Raw genomic sequence first — 14,598 nt, 5'->3', positions numbered from 1 at the left:
TGTTGTTATTAAACAAAATAAAGTTTCAAGAAACTTTAAAGAAATGTTTGTACTGTTCACATTTGTTACTTTTTCTTTGTAATTATATTTTAAAATAGTATTATATTAAGAGTATATATACTTTTAAATGCATATAATTTGACTTTTGATATTCTATCTCTCTGATGATACATTTGTATAGAACCCAAAACAATCCATTAATAATATAGTCATATTTCTTCTTCCAGATGAATTTAACATGTAATCCTGGAAAAGAGTTTGACCTAGTATTTAGTATCAACTAGTGGGAATGATTCTGTTTGATTTTAATATAAAAAAGAATAGAAACATGGGGCTGGGGTTGTAGCTCAGTGGCAGAGTGTTTGCCTAGCACTTGTGAGGCACTGGGTTTGATCCTTAACACCTCATAAGTATTAAAAAAAAATAAAATAAAGGAATTTTGTTAATTTACAACTACAAAAAAATTTAAAAAGAATAGAAACATTCTTTTTAAAAATACATTAATTTTGTGTTTAACTTTAACCTTCAGGAAAAATTCACATATTTTCTTTCAATCTACAAGAAGATTTAAAATGTATAGTAAACATCTACTTACCATTATTTTTATATCTAAACTTGGAGTTTTTATTGTTAATAACCCATTTGTACTTTCAAAATGGTATGTTTTTCAAGCTTGCCACTGAACATACAGATTCCCTGTGTCTAACCCAACACTCATTTGAGTATTTGGCAGTTTATATTTAGTACCTGTGTTAATATTACTTGGGGGGTTAGTCTAAAGGATTTTCAATTTGGTAAAATTTAATGGGGATATTGAATGCTGAATGAGTTAAAATCAGTTTGCTCATTTCATTTTCTTTTTCTATGAGACCACAAGGAACACTTGCTAACTCACTCATTCAACTTTTCACTGTGCCCTGAAACATTTGCCATATGTATCATAATGTTGTAATTAAAAATTCAGGCAAAATTTGACATTCAACTACTACCTCTACTTCCTCGTTTACCATCCTTCACACAGACTACCAACTTGGAACTGCTCCCTGAGTCCTGCAGTGAAACTGAGGGAAAAGTGACTAGACTGAAGTTTTATAAATGTTATTGTCACTTTTTATAGAAATGGACCTCTTCTCTAATTATTTCAACATTCCCCTTGAAGAGTCTCATCTTAGAATTTTTTTCTCTTTTTAGTTTTGGAATGTTTTTTCATTACATTTAAATACAGGTATTTATACTTGATACAACTGTTCAAAATCAAAGGTGAATTTTTCATTAAACTTAAATCATGTTCTTCTTTGGAATCCTGATTTACAGGAATGAGGTATCCTGTATTTTGATGCAGGACTTTGAAATATAGCCTGACTTTGAGCATCATTGAAGGATATAAAATCTGAGAATTAGAGATTTTGTAGCAAAGACTTAAATTCAGCCAGGAAGAGTTGCTTCAGATTCCCTGTAGCATTTTGACTGGGTACTTTCAGAAAAGCATAACTATAGAGGGAGAAAGCTAATTTGATGTTACTTTTAATATGCAACTCTTAGAATTTCCCATTACTTACATGTCTTCTTGTCATTTTCATCATCCTGAGTTTGGGTGATGAGATTTCTTTTTGCATTTTATTTATCTCACTTCTGCCAATAATATATTATTTTAATGGAAATTTTATTATTTGTGGCATTCACATAATGGGGTTTGTATTTACTATTGAAATCATTGGAGGAGTAGCCAGCTTAAGAAGTGAGAAATTATAACTGCTGTTCAGGACTAACTTATTTGGAGTAAATGTGTTATCACCTAAAAACAAGTGATGGGGGGAAGCTCCTACACCTCTGAAGAGCAAGAATATGTGAAATATGTGCTGTATTTGAATGTTATGCAAATCAGAAAACAGTTATGAATTCCATAAGGTCTCCTCCTCTGGGAAAGGTAGCATCCTTTGAAACAGTCTGGTTTTCCCCAGGTACACTTTCCATCATGCACATTTTAAATTGTGCCTCACACTCAACTGTAACAGAAGAATGTTATTTTAAGAATAAAGGAATCAATTTATCCCTAAACTTGGGCAACTAGATAATTATCCTGGTCAAAGAGTTACACTCATGTGACAAACTGCATTTTGGCAGATAAATGCAATATTTTATTCTTTAGAAGAAGCTTACCATTGATAATTTATTCTAAGGTTAAATTATTCATCAAGAAAGTTGCATGAGCTCAAAAGAGAAGATTTACGTGTATTTTGTGAATAAATTTTGTAAGATCAAGTCAAAATGGAAAAAAATAATGAAATAATTGTCTCTATCAGACAGCAAGCAGTTACGATTTTATACCATGTATGTATGTCTGTGTTTCAATTCAGAAGAATGAATGTGTCCATGGATTCGGGTGCTATAATAATTTATGTATTTCAACAAATTGCTTAAATTATCTGAGAAATACTATAGTGATAATATAAAGATATACATGTTCCATTCATGACCTTAGTAATAGTTTATAATTTTCTTTAAGAAAAAGTTCATCCTCTGAAAAATATAATAAAGACTACTATGATGATCTCATTACCATATCTACTGCTACTTAATGGCTTCTTTCTTTTTTTTCAATAGATCTTTTTTATAACGACTTTATTATAATCACTTAGCATAACAAATGAACTATAAAACACTTTGTGCATTGGTTGAATGAAGCAATCTTTAACAAGACTTTTCAGCAAATATATATACTTTAATTTGAGCTAGAGACCACTCAACTTTAAGTTGCAGGGTGTAGTTAAACTTGACATCTTGAGTGACTCATTAGTAATGCAGTGGAAATTCATAAATGCTTTAATTTAAGTGAGGGGGAAAAACAGATTAACACATTTTTAACTATCTCACACAGTCAGTCAGACATACTGGGGGAAAAAGATATCAATTAACAATTACCAGGTTCTTCCTATAAAGAGTTCAGATCCTGACAAAGAGGTGATTTTTTTGAAAATCTGCAAAAAATTAACAATTTATTGGTAACATACCTTCTCAACCAGGAGTGACCAAAATGGTTTTCTTTGGTGCATCATTTCAAATTATTATGCATATATCTTTGAAAATGATATATGGTTATTTGTTTTTGAGGGAAGCATATCATTTTATTTAAAATTTTTTGCTTTGCCATTATTTTTACTTTCAAATCTGTGTTATTTGGAAATACTGTAAATTCATTCTCTAATTAAGATGTCTGAGAATCCAATCAACAAATGGTGAACAACAATGAGCAATTATGATGAAGGAGAATATTTTGACTCTAGTTAACCAAACTCCTGAAATTTGTAGTATGTTTATTTAGAACAAGTATTATTGTAATCCCAGTAAACATTTGATTATCCTACAAAATACATGGAGCCATAATTAAATTTTATGTTGTGATGACTTTTTTTTGCTGTTTTGACAATACTTCCCCAGAGGCATAAAATTACATTTTTAAGTATTATGATTCATAACTACAGGGATTTTCTATAATGATGGCATTATATTTATTTGACCACTCCTGTTGAATTTTTAAAATATTGTGGGTCCAAAATGAGTTGGCACAAAGTGAAAGGACAAAATATAATCTCAAGCAGAGGATGGATTCTACCACAACTGTGATCTAGGTCTATCTTGGTGTTCAATGTGGGATTGCAGAAGAGGTGTTACATCATAGGCGTGTAACCAAGTTTCCCAGGATCATTCTTCCCAGGCTGATAAAAGGGGGAGAACTAATGTAACTGGGCTCCAGATAATGGAACTAAGAGCAAGTTCTCAGAATTACATGGCCTTTTAATTTAAGAAGACAGATGATTGATAGATTAAGTTGAATTCAACTAGGAGGAGATTTATGAATTTTAATGTACTTTGAATCCCAGTGAAAACAATTCATAATTTTGTTAGGAGCCTGCTACCAAAACCTTGGCCGACGTAACTGTTGATAGAGCTTAGTTGATATCACAAGCCATTCCTATTGATAGGATGGAAGCATCCAGCAGCCATGGTTTTGATGAACAGTGATTCCAGTCTGACCAGGAAAGTTTATGTAAATAATTTACTCAGATACTTACTTATTTTTTAATCTCTTGAATGCCAAATGATTTTTTTAAATTTATTTTTTAGCTATATGTGGACACAATATACTTGTTTCATTTTTATGTGGTGCTAAGGATCAAACCCAGTCCCTCATGTGTGCTAGGCAAGCACTCTACTACTGAGCCACAGTCCCAGCCTGCCAAATGATTTTTATCAAAAGGAATTGTGCTCATATAAAAGCACACTCATATAAGCAGGAAGGCTTGCTGACTAGATTCTTATACTTGAATTCCAAGGTTTATAGTTTCAAATCTATTATGATTGTCTTGAATTTTGAAGAATGAGTGACTTACAGTACTATGTGATATGTTTAAAGGCCTGTACACATTAAGGCTAATTTGATTCTGCAATAACTTTCCTATGTGCATTTATGAAAATACTCCAGTGACTCTCACCATCATGAATATCCACAAGAAATTAATTTTTTAAAAAAAACTATGGATAAATGGCAGAAAGAACAATAGAAGAAAGAGAGCAAGGAATAGGGAGAAGGAAGGGGAAGGAGAAGTACTGGGGACTGAATTACAACTAGATATATTCTATTTTTTTATTTTTTAAATTTTTTAAATGAAGGGTCTCACTAAATTGATGAGGCTGGCCTCAAACTTGCCTTCCTCCTGAAGGATCCTCCAAAGTAGCTGGGATTACAGGTGTGTGCCACCTTGCCTGGCCAAAGTATCACTTTTAACATAACTTTATTGACTAATCCTTATTCTATCTAATACATATTCTGAAGAGATTTCTGTGATTTATTTTTATGTACAACTGGAAAATAGTATCATATTAATTTGTTAGGGTTGGGGAAACTATCCTTTAGTTTAATTTCCTTGAGAGTAAAAATGTTATTTTTTAGATTTATAAATTCAAAATATAGTTAATTTTTAGATTTATGGAGGAAAAAAAATAGATCTAAATAAGATACTACCAGTGGATCTTATTCTTCTAATAAATTAAAAACCTCAGTACAAGCACTCTAACAATTCATTATTTGGAATATTTTCAGTAATTTTCCTTGATCAATTTGCTATCTATATTTTTGTTCTCTTTTGATGTCACTTTATAATTTTAGAACTTTTTAAATGGCAATTTTCCTCACTTATTTGTTTCTTGTCTTGATAAAGATGGAAGTGTAACTGAATATGTATCCTTGCAGTTTAGCCCAAGTCTTTTCTGGAATTCATGAATGGTTTGTGCAGTTTTCCTTGCTCTCTATGTTTAAGTCAGCACTTTTGTTTAGGGTGCATTATCATAATGCCAGGTGTTTTGTTGTCATTATCATTAGAAACTAGTAAAAGGAGAGCCATGGTTGGTCTGTTGAAAATTTCATACCCATGCAGAGCAAACATGGTGCCAGAAGCCACAAGAAAAAAAAGAATCATAATTGTCCATCAACAACTAAAAAAAAATCTTTAAAAATATCCTTAAACAATTTTACTTTTTATGATAAGACTCAAAGATATATTAATAAAAAATTAATAATAAAAAGGTAAGTGGACTTGCTTCAAACTACAGAAACAATCCTCTCAACTTTATTACCACTGATGTCAGAGATGAATAGGATAAAAACTTTGATTTATTCACAAGAGAAGGAAACTTGGTTTCTACTATCCAATGGATTTCCAGGATATATAGATTTTGTTTTTAAATTTTATTTGATTTTATTTGTTTTGATTTGAATACTAATTAAATATTCTAAAAAAACAACATTTGGCTAAATATTTGTTTGTTTTTAGGAACTCTCAGAAAATGAAGTGGTTGGATCTTATTTCTCTGTGAAGTCTTTCTTTTGGAGGGTAATGTCTAAATCCTTTATATTAACATTCTTGATTTTTGTTCTACATAGAAATTTTGAAACTTGAGTGTGAATTAAGAAATTCACTTTTTAAAATAGGCTCCCAGACAGGTGTATTCACTTGCCTTCTTTATTAAATTTTATTCTAAGTCCTCTAGATAGCTAACTCTTTTATTTCTTCATTTGAAAAAAAAAAAAACATTAAGAACTTCATATATTTGAAAACTTATATCTTTGAAGTTAGTTCCTTGTGAGACAAAGGCTATTCCAAAGAGCTGGAACCCCAGAGACCTTCCACCTTGGAGATTATTTTCTGCTTCATTTCTATTCAAAAAAAATTTACTTGTGTTACATTGATCTTATATAACATACACTTGATCTGTACAAGACAATCAGTGCCCTTTCTTTGAGGAAAAAAATAAAACCTCTGTGATTTAGAAAAACATTAACTCTGATTTTGATTAAAACAAAAAAAGGTGAAATTTCTACCAAATTAATTTTAAATGCCATTGCAATTTAATTTACTCTTCAATTATTAAAGTCTTATGAGCTTTGTCATCCATTTTTTTCTCTGCTATTATTTCTGCATCATATGCAGCATGATTTACTATTAATACACTTAATTTAACTTTGCCTTTAAGAGTGTCTCTCTTTCTTTGAAAATTCACACTTGGTACATGATTATATAGCAATAGTCACTACCATGGAAATGCTATAATCTTAGGGCTTTGCTATTTTCCTTTCTTGGCTCTCAAACTGCTCATGATTGAAAATAACCTTTTTCCTTAGAATTTTAAGATATGGTGCAGTGTTTCTTAAGCAGTCTGTCAGGTTCCAGATTAAGCTATGTACTGATCATTGAGCAAGTATAAATCAAGTCTTCTCATCCCTGCCTGCTTTAACACTTTTTTGCACTTTTATTACTGCAAGACTATTTCAGTGATTATAGCCTCTTCATTTGCTTTCAGTTCACTGCCTTTGCTGAAGGTATTCTATACATATGCTGAAATAATCACAGTTCATCTTACGAGTTCATGCAATGTCCATGATCACACAAGCTGTTTTTGAATCATTCTATGACCTGAAATGGAAAATGGCTTTTTGCAAACATTTTTCACTATCTATTAAGTTCCACAAATGTGGTGTGAATTCACATGGAACACTTATTTGAGAGCAGGATTTGAGGGTGTTCTGTGTTCTGTTTGTTCTCTATGCAGCAAACATGCAGACTGGCAATTAGTGTAGATTTGCCACCAGTATCAACTCTGTAATTAATACTTTTTCAAGTCTCCCTTTCAAGTGACTTTTTCAACATCTTCTTCCTACTTTGCTGTTTCTAAATTAGTCTTCCATTTATCAGTGCTTTCCATTTGATTATATTCATCCTTAAATATTAATAACCTTCTCAATTGCTTAAACTGTGTAATTTAAGAATAACAAATATACAGGTTTAAACGATAGCTGTTTTGTGTCCAAGGTATAGCAATAATGCTTTTTCATGGGAAAGCAACAACAAATGAGTGACAAATGAATCGAGTCACAGACAGAATATGTGGGGGTCATTTATTTTACCAGTGAGGAAACAAAGGCCCAGAGAAATGATATCAGTATCATCAAGTACTCAGATGGTGTGATCAGAACCAATATTTCTCTTTCTGTGAATGCCACAGAAATAAATGTTTTTGAAGAACTCACAGCAGAAGCATTCCTCTCTTGAGTTGATGAATAGAATTCATGAGTAGGGAGAGCAGCTCCTCTGTTGAGGAGTTGCTGCGTTCGATGTCCCATTTACAAAATCAGAAAATTATTGGCCACAGCTGGATGAGTGTTATCTCACATATTCACATAAAAAGGCCACTCTGAAAACTTACCTTGTGGCTTTTTACCCAAGCAATATTGGTATTCTGATGAGCTTTTAGTGGGAATGTATATGAAAGGAGGTTTCCTAGGAACACTTTCAGATATGCTCGGGAAAAAAAATCTTGCATGAAGAGTGTAGGTGTGTTATGTAAGTTAAATGAGATGTGATTTGAAAGAAAGTTTTATCTGCTTAATTTATAAGTATAAATACATGTGTTCAAGAGATGGCAAATGAGTTATATGGAGTGAAACTAAATCCTAGCAAGAAGTCACTTAGCTGGAATGTCAGGGCTACTTGCTACATCTTACTTTTCTTGAGAATAAATTGTATCACTGTGATGATACAGACATATTCTAATTTTTAAAAGCATAACAGTTTAATTCATCAAAATATCATGTCTTAGAACACAAAACATTAAATCGTGGATATAACAATTACCATGTTTCTCATGAAACAATAAAAATTATGTGAAATCAAATCGGATTATTCTAAGTCAGAAGTTCATTAATTTAACTTCTCATTAAGGAGAATAACTTAGAATAGTTCTTTCAAATATTTAGCATGCTTATGTTTCTTACTATTTTCCTCCACCGAACAAACATCTAGACACTGATCACAGAGTTAATTTCATGAATCATCATACAAGAACAATGAATTAAAGAGAAATGTTAACATTTTTTAAATGGAAGCAGCTGGGATATTTCAAAATAAACTCACCTAAAAATGGAGAACAGGATTATGCCAGGCAAAGAAGATTATATACAAAAATACAGAACAATGGGAGTTACGTCAGAGCATCAGAGCATATCTTAAGGTCAATCAGAAGTGTTGTTGGAGGAAGACTACAGACTAAGGAGAAGACTTGTCAACTTTGTAAAACAAAAAACTTGATCCTGAGATCCTGAGCTGTGCTGAACAACTCAACAATCTATGAAATACCTCCCCAAATGGTCTGATAGTATTTCCATTTTTAGACATGAAAATAAGAGTCTCAAAACTATTTGCAGCTGGGCATGATGTTGTACACCTGTTATCCCAGCTGCTCTGGAGACTCAAGCAGAAGGATTGCAAGTTTGGCCAGTCTGGGCAACTTAGCAAGACCTTGTCTCTAAATAAAATAATTTAAAAGGTTAAAGTGTAGCTCAGTGGTAGAGCACTTGCCTAGCATGCTTAAGACCCTGGATGATACATATACATTTTTTAAAAAATTAAATTAAATTTAAAAATTAAATTAAAATATATATTTTTTAATTAAAAGTTTCAAAAGAAAATGTCTCTGTACTCAAACCAAAGACTATTATTCCTTTCCCTGCATCATTGGTAGAAATTTGCAGATTATTTTAACAAGCCAAGAAAATTACAATATATATGATGCTATTCTATAAGTATATACTTTGAAGGATACAAGAAATGTTTAAGAAATTTTGTTGATCCACAATTGAAGTTAGAGAGGGTAGTTAGAACACCTCAGGTAAACATAAAGAATTTCCTAGCACCACAAATTGTATAAAGAAGCAATAAAAAATACAACAGAAAATGAGAGGATAAAAATCAAGAGAACTTCTCTGAGGATTACAATGCCAGAGAGTCATCTTCTAAGAAGAAAGGGATTGAAGCTTTATTGTCAGCCGAGACGCTTGGCTTTCGTGGCACAAAACACTGGGAGGGCTTCTGCAGAGGCAATCCTGCTTGGAGAGGATGGAGGACTGCAGAACAAATCTAGTTGTTGGACTTCATCATCCAGGTGCAATTCACTGGAGTGAACTCTGCAGGAAAAGGAAAGGATAGGACATGCCCATGCCTGGGATTGAGCCAATAATTGCTCCACACTCTAGTTTCTGCAGCACAAAACAGTCATTCTTGGCTGTCATTATCTCTTTTTTGTAGTGGTGTGTGGATCATTTGATTAAATAAAAGCTTGTGCCATCTCTGTGCTAAAAATAAAGAAAAGAGCTGACTCCACACATGCCTTATTGTAAACAAACTTTTACTCCAGTTTCAGTGTCTGGGTCTCATTTGGAAGGATTAGTCTTTACACAGGTAATACAATCCAGGATAACAAAAGCCAAGGATCGTTTACATTATCAGGGAGAGGACTGGTATAACTGTGCTCCCCTAGTCACATGTGGAGTCTAAATAGATTTGGTTTAGGTCTTGATTTATTTTTAAATCAAAATTTAGACAAATAGGATATATCCTATTATTAGTGGTCCAGTTTTTCAAGGAATGAAACTAGTAAACTTAAATAATAAGAGTGGGAATACAGAAATGTTGTCAAGCTATATGCTAGATTGCACAACTTGAGTACAGTCAACTCTCATTTGCTCTACCAAATAACATATGCCAGTTATTTTACTTCCTTTAAGTCCCCATTTAGTTTTTCTCAACAATTTATAATCAGACTATATTTAATCTAAGTGAAAGACAAAAGCAATCTGAAAAACCTGTGCTGATTAATTATTTTTTCTTTCTTTTTTGTATCATAAACTTCACAGATTATGTCCAAAAAATGAGGTATAGTGGGGGAAATCATAGGTTAGTTGTCAGTAACTCCACAATCAAATCTCAATCTTGCTATCCTCTAGACATTTGGCTTTGAGAAGGACATTTATCTTCTCTATGCCTCTGTTTCTTTTTCTTAAAAAAAAAAGAATGTTTGTCATGAAAAACACTGGAGAATGAAAACTTCAGCATATAATAGCTGCTCAATAAATGTTTCTGTGTGACATAACCTATATTTCAGATGTCCTATCCAGTCCTCCCTGCTGATGTCATCAAAGCTATTGCTTCCCATTTCTTCATAATAATACTCAGAAACTCTACAGCTGCTTTAGAAGTCCTTAATGCAAACTTTCAACTCCATCATGATACCTTCCCTCCAGAATTTCCTGTTAAGCTTTATCTTTCTTAATCCATCTCTTATTGCTCTTGGTTTTAGTAGGGAAGGGATCTTTTTGTTGCTTTTCTTAAAATGATAACCAAGGCAGCAAGAAGATGTCTTACATGAGACAAAATTCCTATTACTTTGCAGATATTTCTTTGATCATTACAAAAGATTTTCATGTGGGATGCAAGGTTAACATGATCATAGATAGTTATTACTTATCTATGTAACATTTATTCTTCTTTAGACCTATCATTATTTTGACATTGGGAAAAATTATTCTTTCTATGATTTCTCTGATGGTGTTTATTTTCTATAATGATTCTATTAACAAAATCCTGAAACCACTTCAGCAGGATCTATCACCATATAATCTTCGGGCTATATTTTCTTTAAAAAGTAGCTGTAACTATAAAGATGTCCTGGTGTTTATCTTCATGATGCTACAAGACATTTTCTGATAGTGACTTGAGAAGCAAGTACATACTTTTCAAATAATATTTTAAAGTAATTCTAAATCCTCATCAAAATGAGGGGTTAGAGTGGTGCAAAGATTTCCCATACAGCTCTGACCATTCATTTCTATCCAGACATGTAGCAGGCCTGCTCTTACTGTCCTGGGCTTCTGCAGAGCAGAACTTCAGAGTCCTTATTTCCAAAATGCACAAGTAAGTTCAACTGTTCAGTTCATTTATTTTTTCTGAGCTTGCATGAGCTGTGAATTATGAGGACTGACTTGTACTTAAAACTACTCCCTATTCTAACCTAGTTTTGTATAATTTCTTTTATATATATTTAGATATATATAGTGAATTTACATATATAAAAGAAATTATAATCTTGAATTATTTTTCAAGAAATAATATAAGTGAACTAATAGTCTTTCTTAAGTACCAACTAACCAGTTCTATAATTTTACTAAAGATCCATGTTATTGACTAATTGCTTCATGCTTTTAAATTTGTATTATTACCTGATATCTTGATATTCTTTATTAATTCCGAACTTAGATGGGTGTTTCTTATGAGAGTGGATCTCAGTCTTTGGTGTGTGTGAAAATCACATGGGGCACATGTTGAAATGAAGATTAGACTCTCCCCCACAAGAACTGAATCACATCCAGGAATCAGACCCAGTAATTTCAATACATGCACTGCTAAAATATAGGAACTACTACCTTAAAAGTTCAAAGTTGGTATGTTTCTGTGTGTGTGTGTGTGTGTGTGTATGTGTTGCTGGAGATTAAACCCAGTGCCTTGCACATGCTAGGCAAGCACTGTACTACTGAGCCTCATCCCCAGTCCAAACGGTTTCTTTCGCAGGCTTGGTTCTTTAGAAATTTAGAAACATGTCTAAAGAAGGACCTTAAATAGATTAATATTATCCATACCAGAGAGTGAATAATGTTTACAATTATATAGGAATTGCTAGAATAATGTGAGTGAAAAACTGGTCCCTTAGTATTGCAAGGGTAGGGTGGTGGGATTGGTTCCAACTCTCCTACCCACAGTGGATATCAAAATCTCCAGATGTTCAAATTTCTTACATAAAATGATGTCATATTTGTATAAACCTATGAACATCCTCCTATATGTGAATAATCTCTAGATTACTTATAGTGCCTAACACAATGTAAATTCTCTGTAAATGGTTGTTATTCAGTATTGTTTAGGGAATGATGAGGAAGAAAAGTGTCTGTACGTTTTTAGTAAACATGCAATTTTTCTTCCTATTTATTTCAAATCCATGTTTAGTTGAATCCACAGATGCAGAAAATCCATGGATGTGGTAGACCAACTGTATTTAAGTGTATGCCTTTTCTACTGTTGATAGCCTAAGTTTATGTCTTTACTTTAAAATTTTCTTTCAAATTTTCTATCTTTTATGCTTAAACTAAATACTTACCTGTTTAATGACCATGCATTTACTCATTACTATATGGTTATTTCATAAAAATCCACAGCTGAATTATGGAGTTCCCTTCTAGAAATATGCCATTTTGGAAAAAAAGTTACTGAAAAAAAATCACTTTTAAAAAATATTCAATTACCATATTTTTGGAACTCTTTTTTTTTTCTTCTTCCTCTTTTTTTTTTAGCCCTTTGCAGAGGTCATCTCAATTCCCACATTCACTAGCCTTGCTTTTATGAGGGAACTCTCCTTCTTCCTGCCTGTTTTCCAAGTTTGGGGGAAATATCCATCCAGATTACAGAAAAGACTACCATAATGACTGATGGAAGTAGTCAAAGACTCCATTAAGCTCCTTTTTTTTTTTTTTTTCTGTGAAAGCATGAAAGATCTCATGGAAAGCACCTACCTGTTCCCTCCTTACCCTGTTTATATTTGAATGTTAAAAGAAAAAGGCGGGGTGGGGGCGGTGCGTGGAGACAGGGTAAACAAGTAAGTGTGGTCCTATTAAGAAAACCAATTTAGCATTACTAATTGAAGCTGATACGTAACCTAGATTGTACCTGGCTGCATGCCTTGTATAACTTCTTCTGGAAAAATATATAGAAGATGGTACTAAGTGCCTTCTTCAATAAATTGAAATATTATAAATAAAAATACATGTGCTTATATGGTAGAAAAGTAGAAGGTGCCTTCATGAATTAGCCATGTAGGAAAATCTGTTCTAGAATGTTATTTCAAAATCAACCCACCTAACTGGGGAATACCACTTGGCAACATTATATTTAAATTAGGGCTACCTTTACCCAGTGCAGTCATGCATTCTTGTAATCTCAGCTACTTGGGAGGCTGAGGCAGGAGGATCACAAGTATAAAGGCAGTTTCGGCAACTTAATGGGGCCCTAAGCAACTTAACAAGTCCCTGTATCAAAATATAATATATAGGGCTAAGGATGTAGCTCAGTGGTAAAGTGTTGAGTTCAATCCCTATTACCAAAAATAAATAAATAAGTGTTACTTATGGCAGCATTCAAGCCTATGAGAGAACCTCTACCCTAAACACCTGTGTTGGGTGAATAAAGGCCATAAATACTGGGGTTCTGGTCACATGTTTACCATCTATTAGCTCAACTACTCTGAACAGCAAATTCCACATCTAAAAAAACGGGCAGAAGCCTCACCTTCCTCTTCCTGGGGATTTAGTGAAAGCCAAATGTATAATGAACATATAACTGCTTCTAAATTCTAAAGCTCTATTATTAATTATTTTGGTCTTTGCTAAGATAACTATTTCTTTTTATTTACCATATTTGTTTTCCTTTTTTCCTCCTATGCCACTCATATTCCTTAATAAATGTTTCTGATCCAGAGTTTAAAACCTGCATTTCTAAGATATGCTGTTAGAGGCCATCTGAATATCAGCAGAGGAAGTTACATCAATAAATCAATCATCAATCAGTCAATCAATCACCAAAACCTACTGCTGTATTATATAGTAATAAATAGCATGAAATCTTAGAATGAAAACAACAACAACAAGAATAATAACTTGGGGGACTGGGATGTGGCTCAAGTGGTAGCACACTCGCCTAACATGCATGAGGCACTGGGTTTGATTCTCAGCACCACATAAAAACAAAATAAAGATATTGTGTCCACCTAAAACTAAAAAATAAATAAATAAAAAAGAATAATAACTTGGCATCACTTGGTGCAACAAATTCTGAACAATTTTAATTGAGAACTTCTGTTTTAATCTGAGAAGTCTTTTGTTCAAACAAAAGCCAATGTGCAAACCCAATACCTATATATAGAATGAATAGGAGCAGAGGGAACTCTAACTGAAATGGGCAGAGATCTGTGGAACTTTCTGGGGCTCCATGAACCTCCATTGCCCTTCAGAACACTCTTGAGGCATGTTGATTTTAATAAGACAGAAATGACCAACATTTAAAATTTGCTATTCAAAAAGACAGGAAAATATACAATGTGATTTAGAAAGGTTTCCATTGAAAAGTTCAAGGATTAGAACTACTGTCTTTTGAAAAACATTGA

General features: G+C 32.8%; 1 protein-coding gene across 18 annotated transcripts in view; it reads left to right on the top strand.

Moving 5' to 3' along the window:
- The window catches only part of Mctp1 (multiple C2 and transmembrane domain containing 1), a 367,854-nt gene that overhangs the window by 153,392 nt on the left and 199,864 nt on the right, over positions 1-14,598 (top strand). For 8 of the 18 annotated variants that reach the window (XM_015483699.2, XM_048811432.1, XM_048811433.1 and 5 more), the window contains 2 exons: positions 5,832-5,891; positions 11,226-11,303. The exons of 7 other annotated variants lie outside the window; for them this stretch is intronic. In XM_015483699.2, the coding sequence (XP_015339185.1) occupies positions 5,832-5,891; positions 11,226-11,303 (138 nt within the window). The remainder of the gene's footprint in view (positions 1-5,831; positions 5,892-11,225; positions 11,304-14,598) is intronic. 3 more of the 18 variants (XM_048811443.1, XM_048811436.1, XM_048811434.1) reach the window with 1 other exon arrangement.

The sequence above is a fragment of the Marmota marmota genome, unplaced genomic scaffold (genome assembly GCF_001458135.2).
Source record: "Marmota marmota marmota unplaced genomic scaffold, marMar, whole genome shotgun sequence".
In the NCBI taxonomy this organism is placed as follows: domain Eukaryota; kingdom Metazoa; phylum Chordata; class Mammalia; order Rodentia; family Sciuridae; genus Marmota; species Marmota marmota.
The sequence above is the reverse complement of the archived record's forward strand: the minus strand, read 5'-3'. Positions and strand labels throughout refer to the sequence as shown.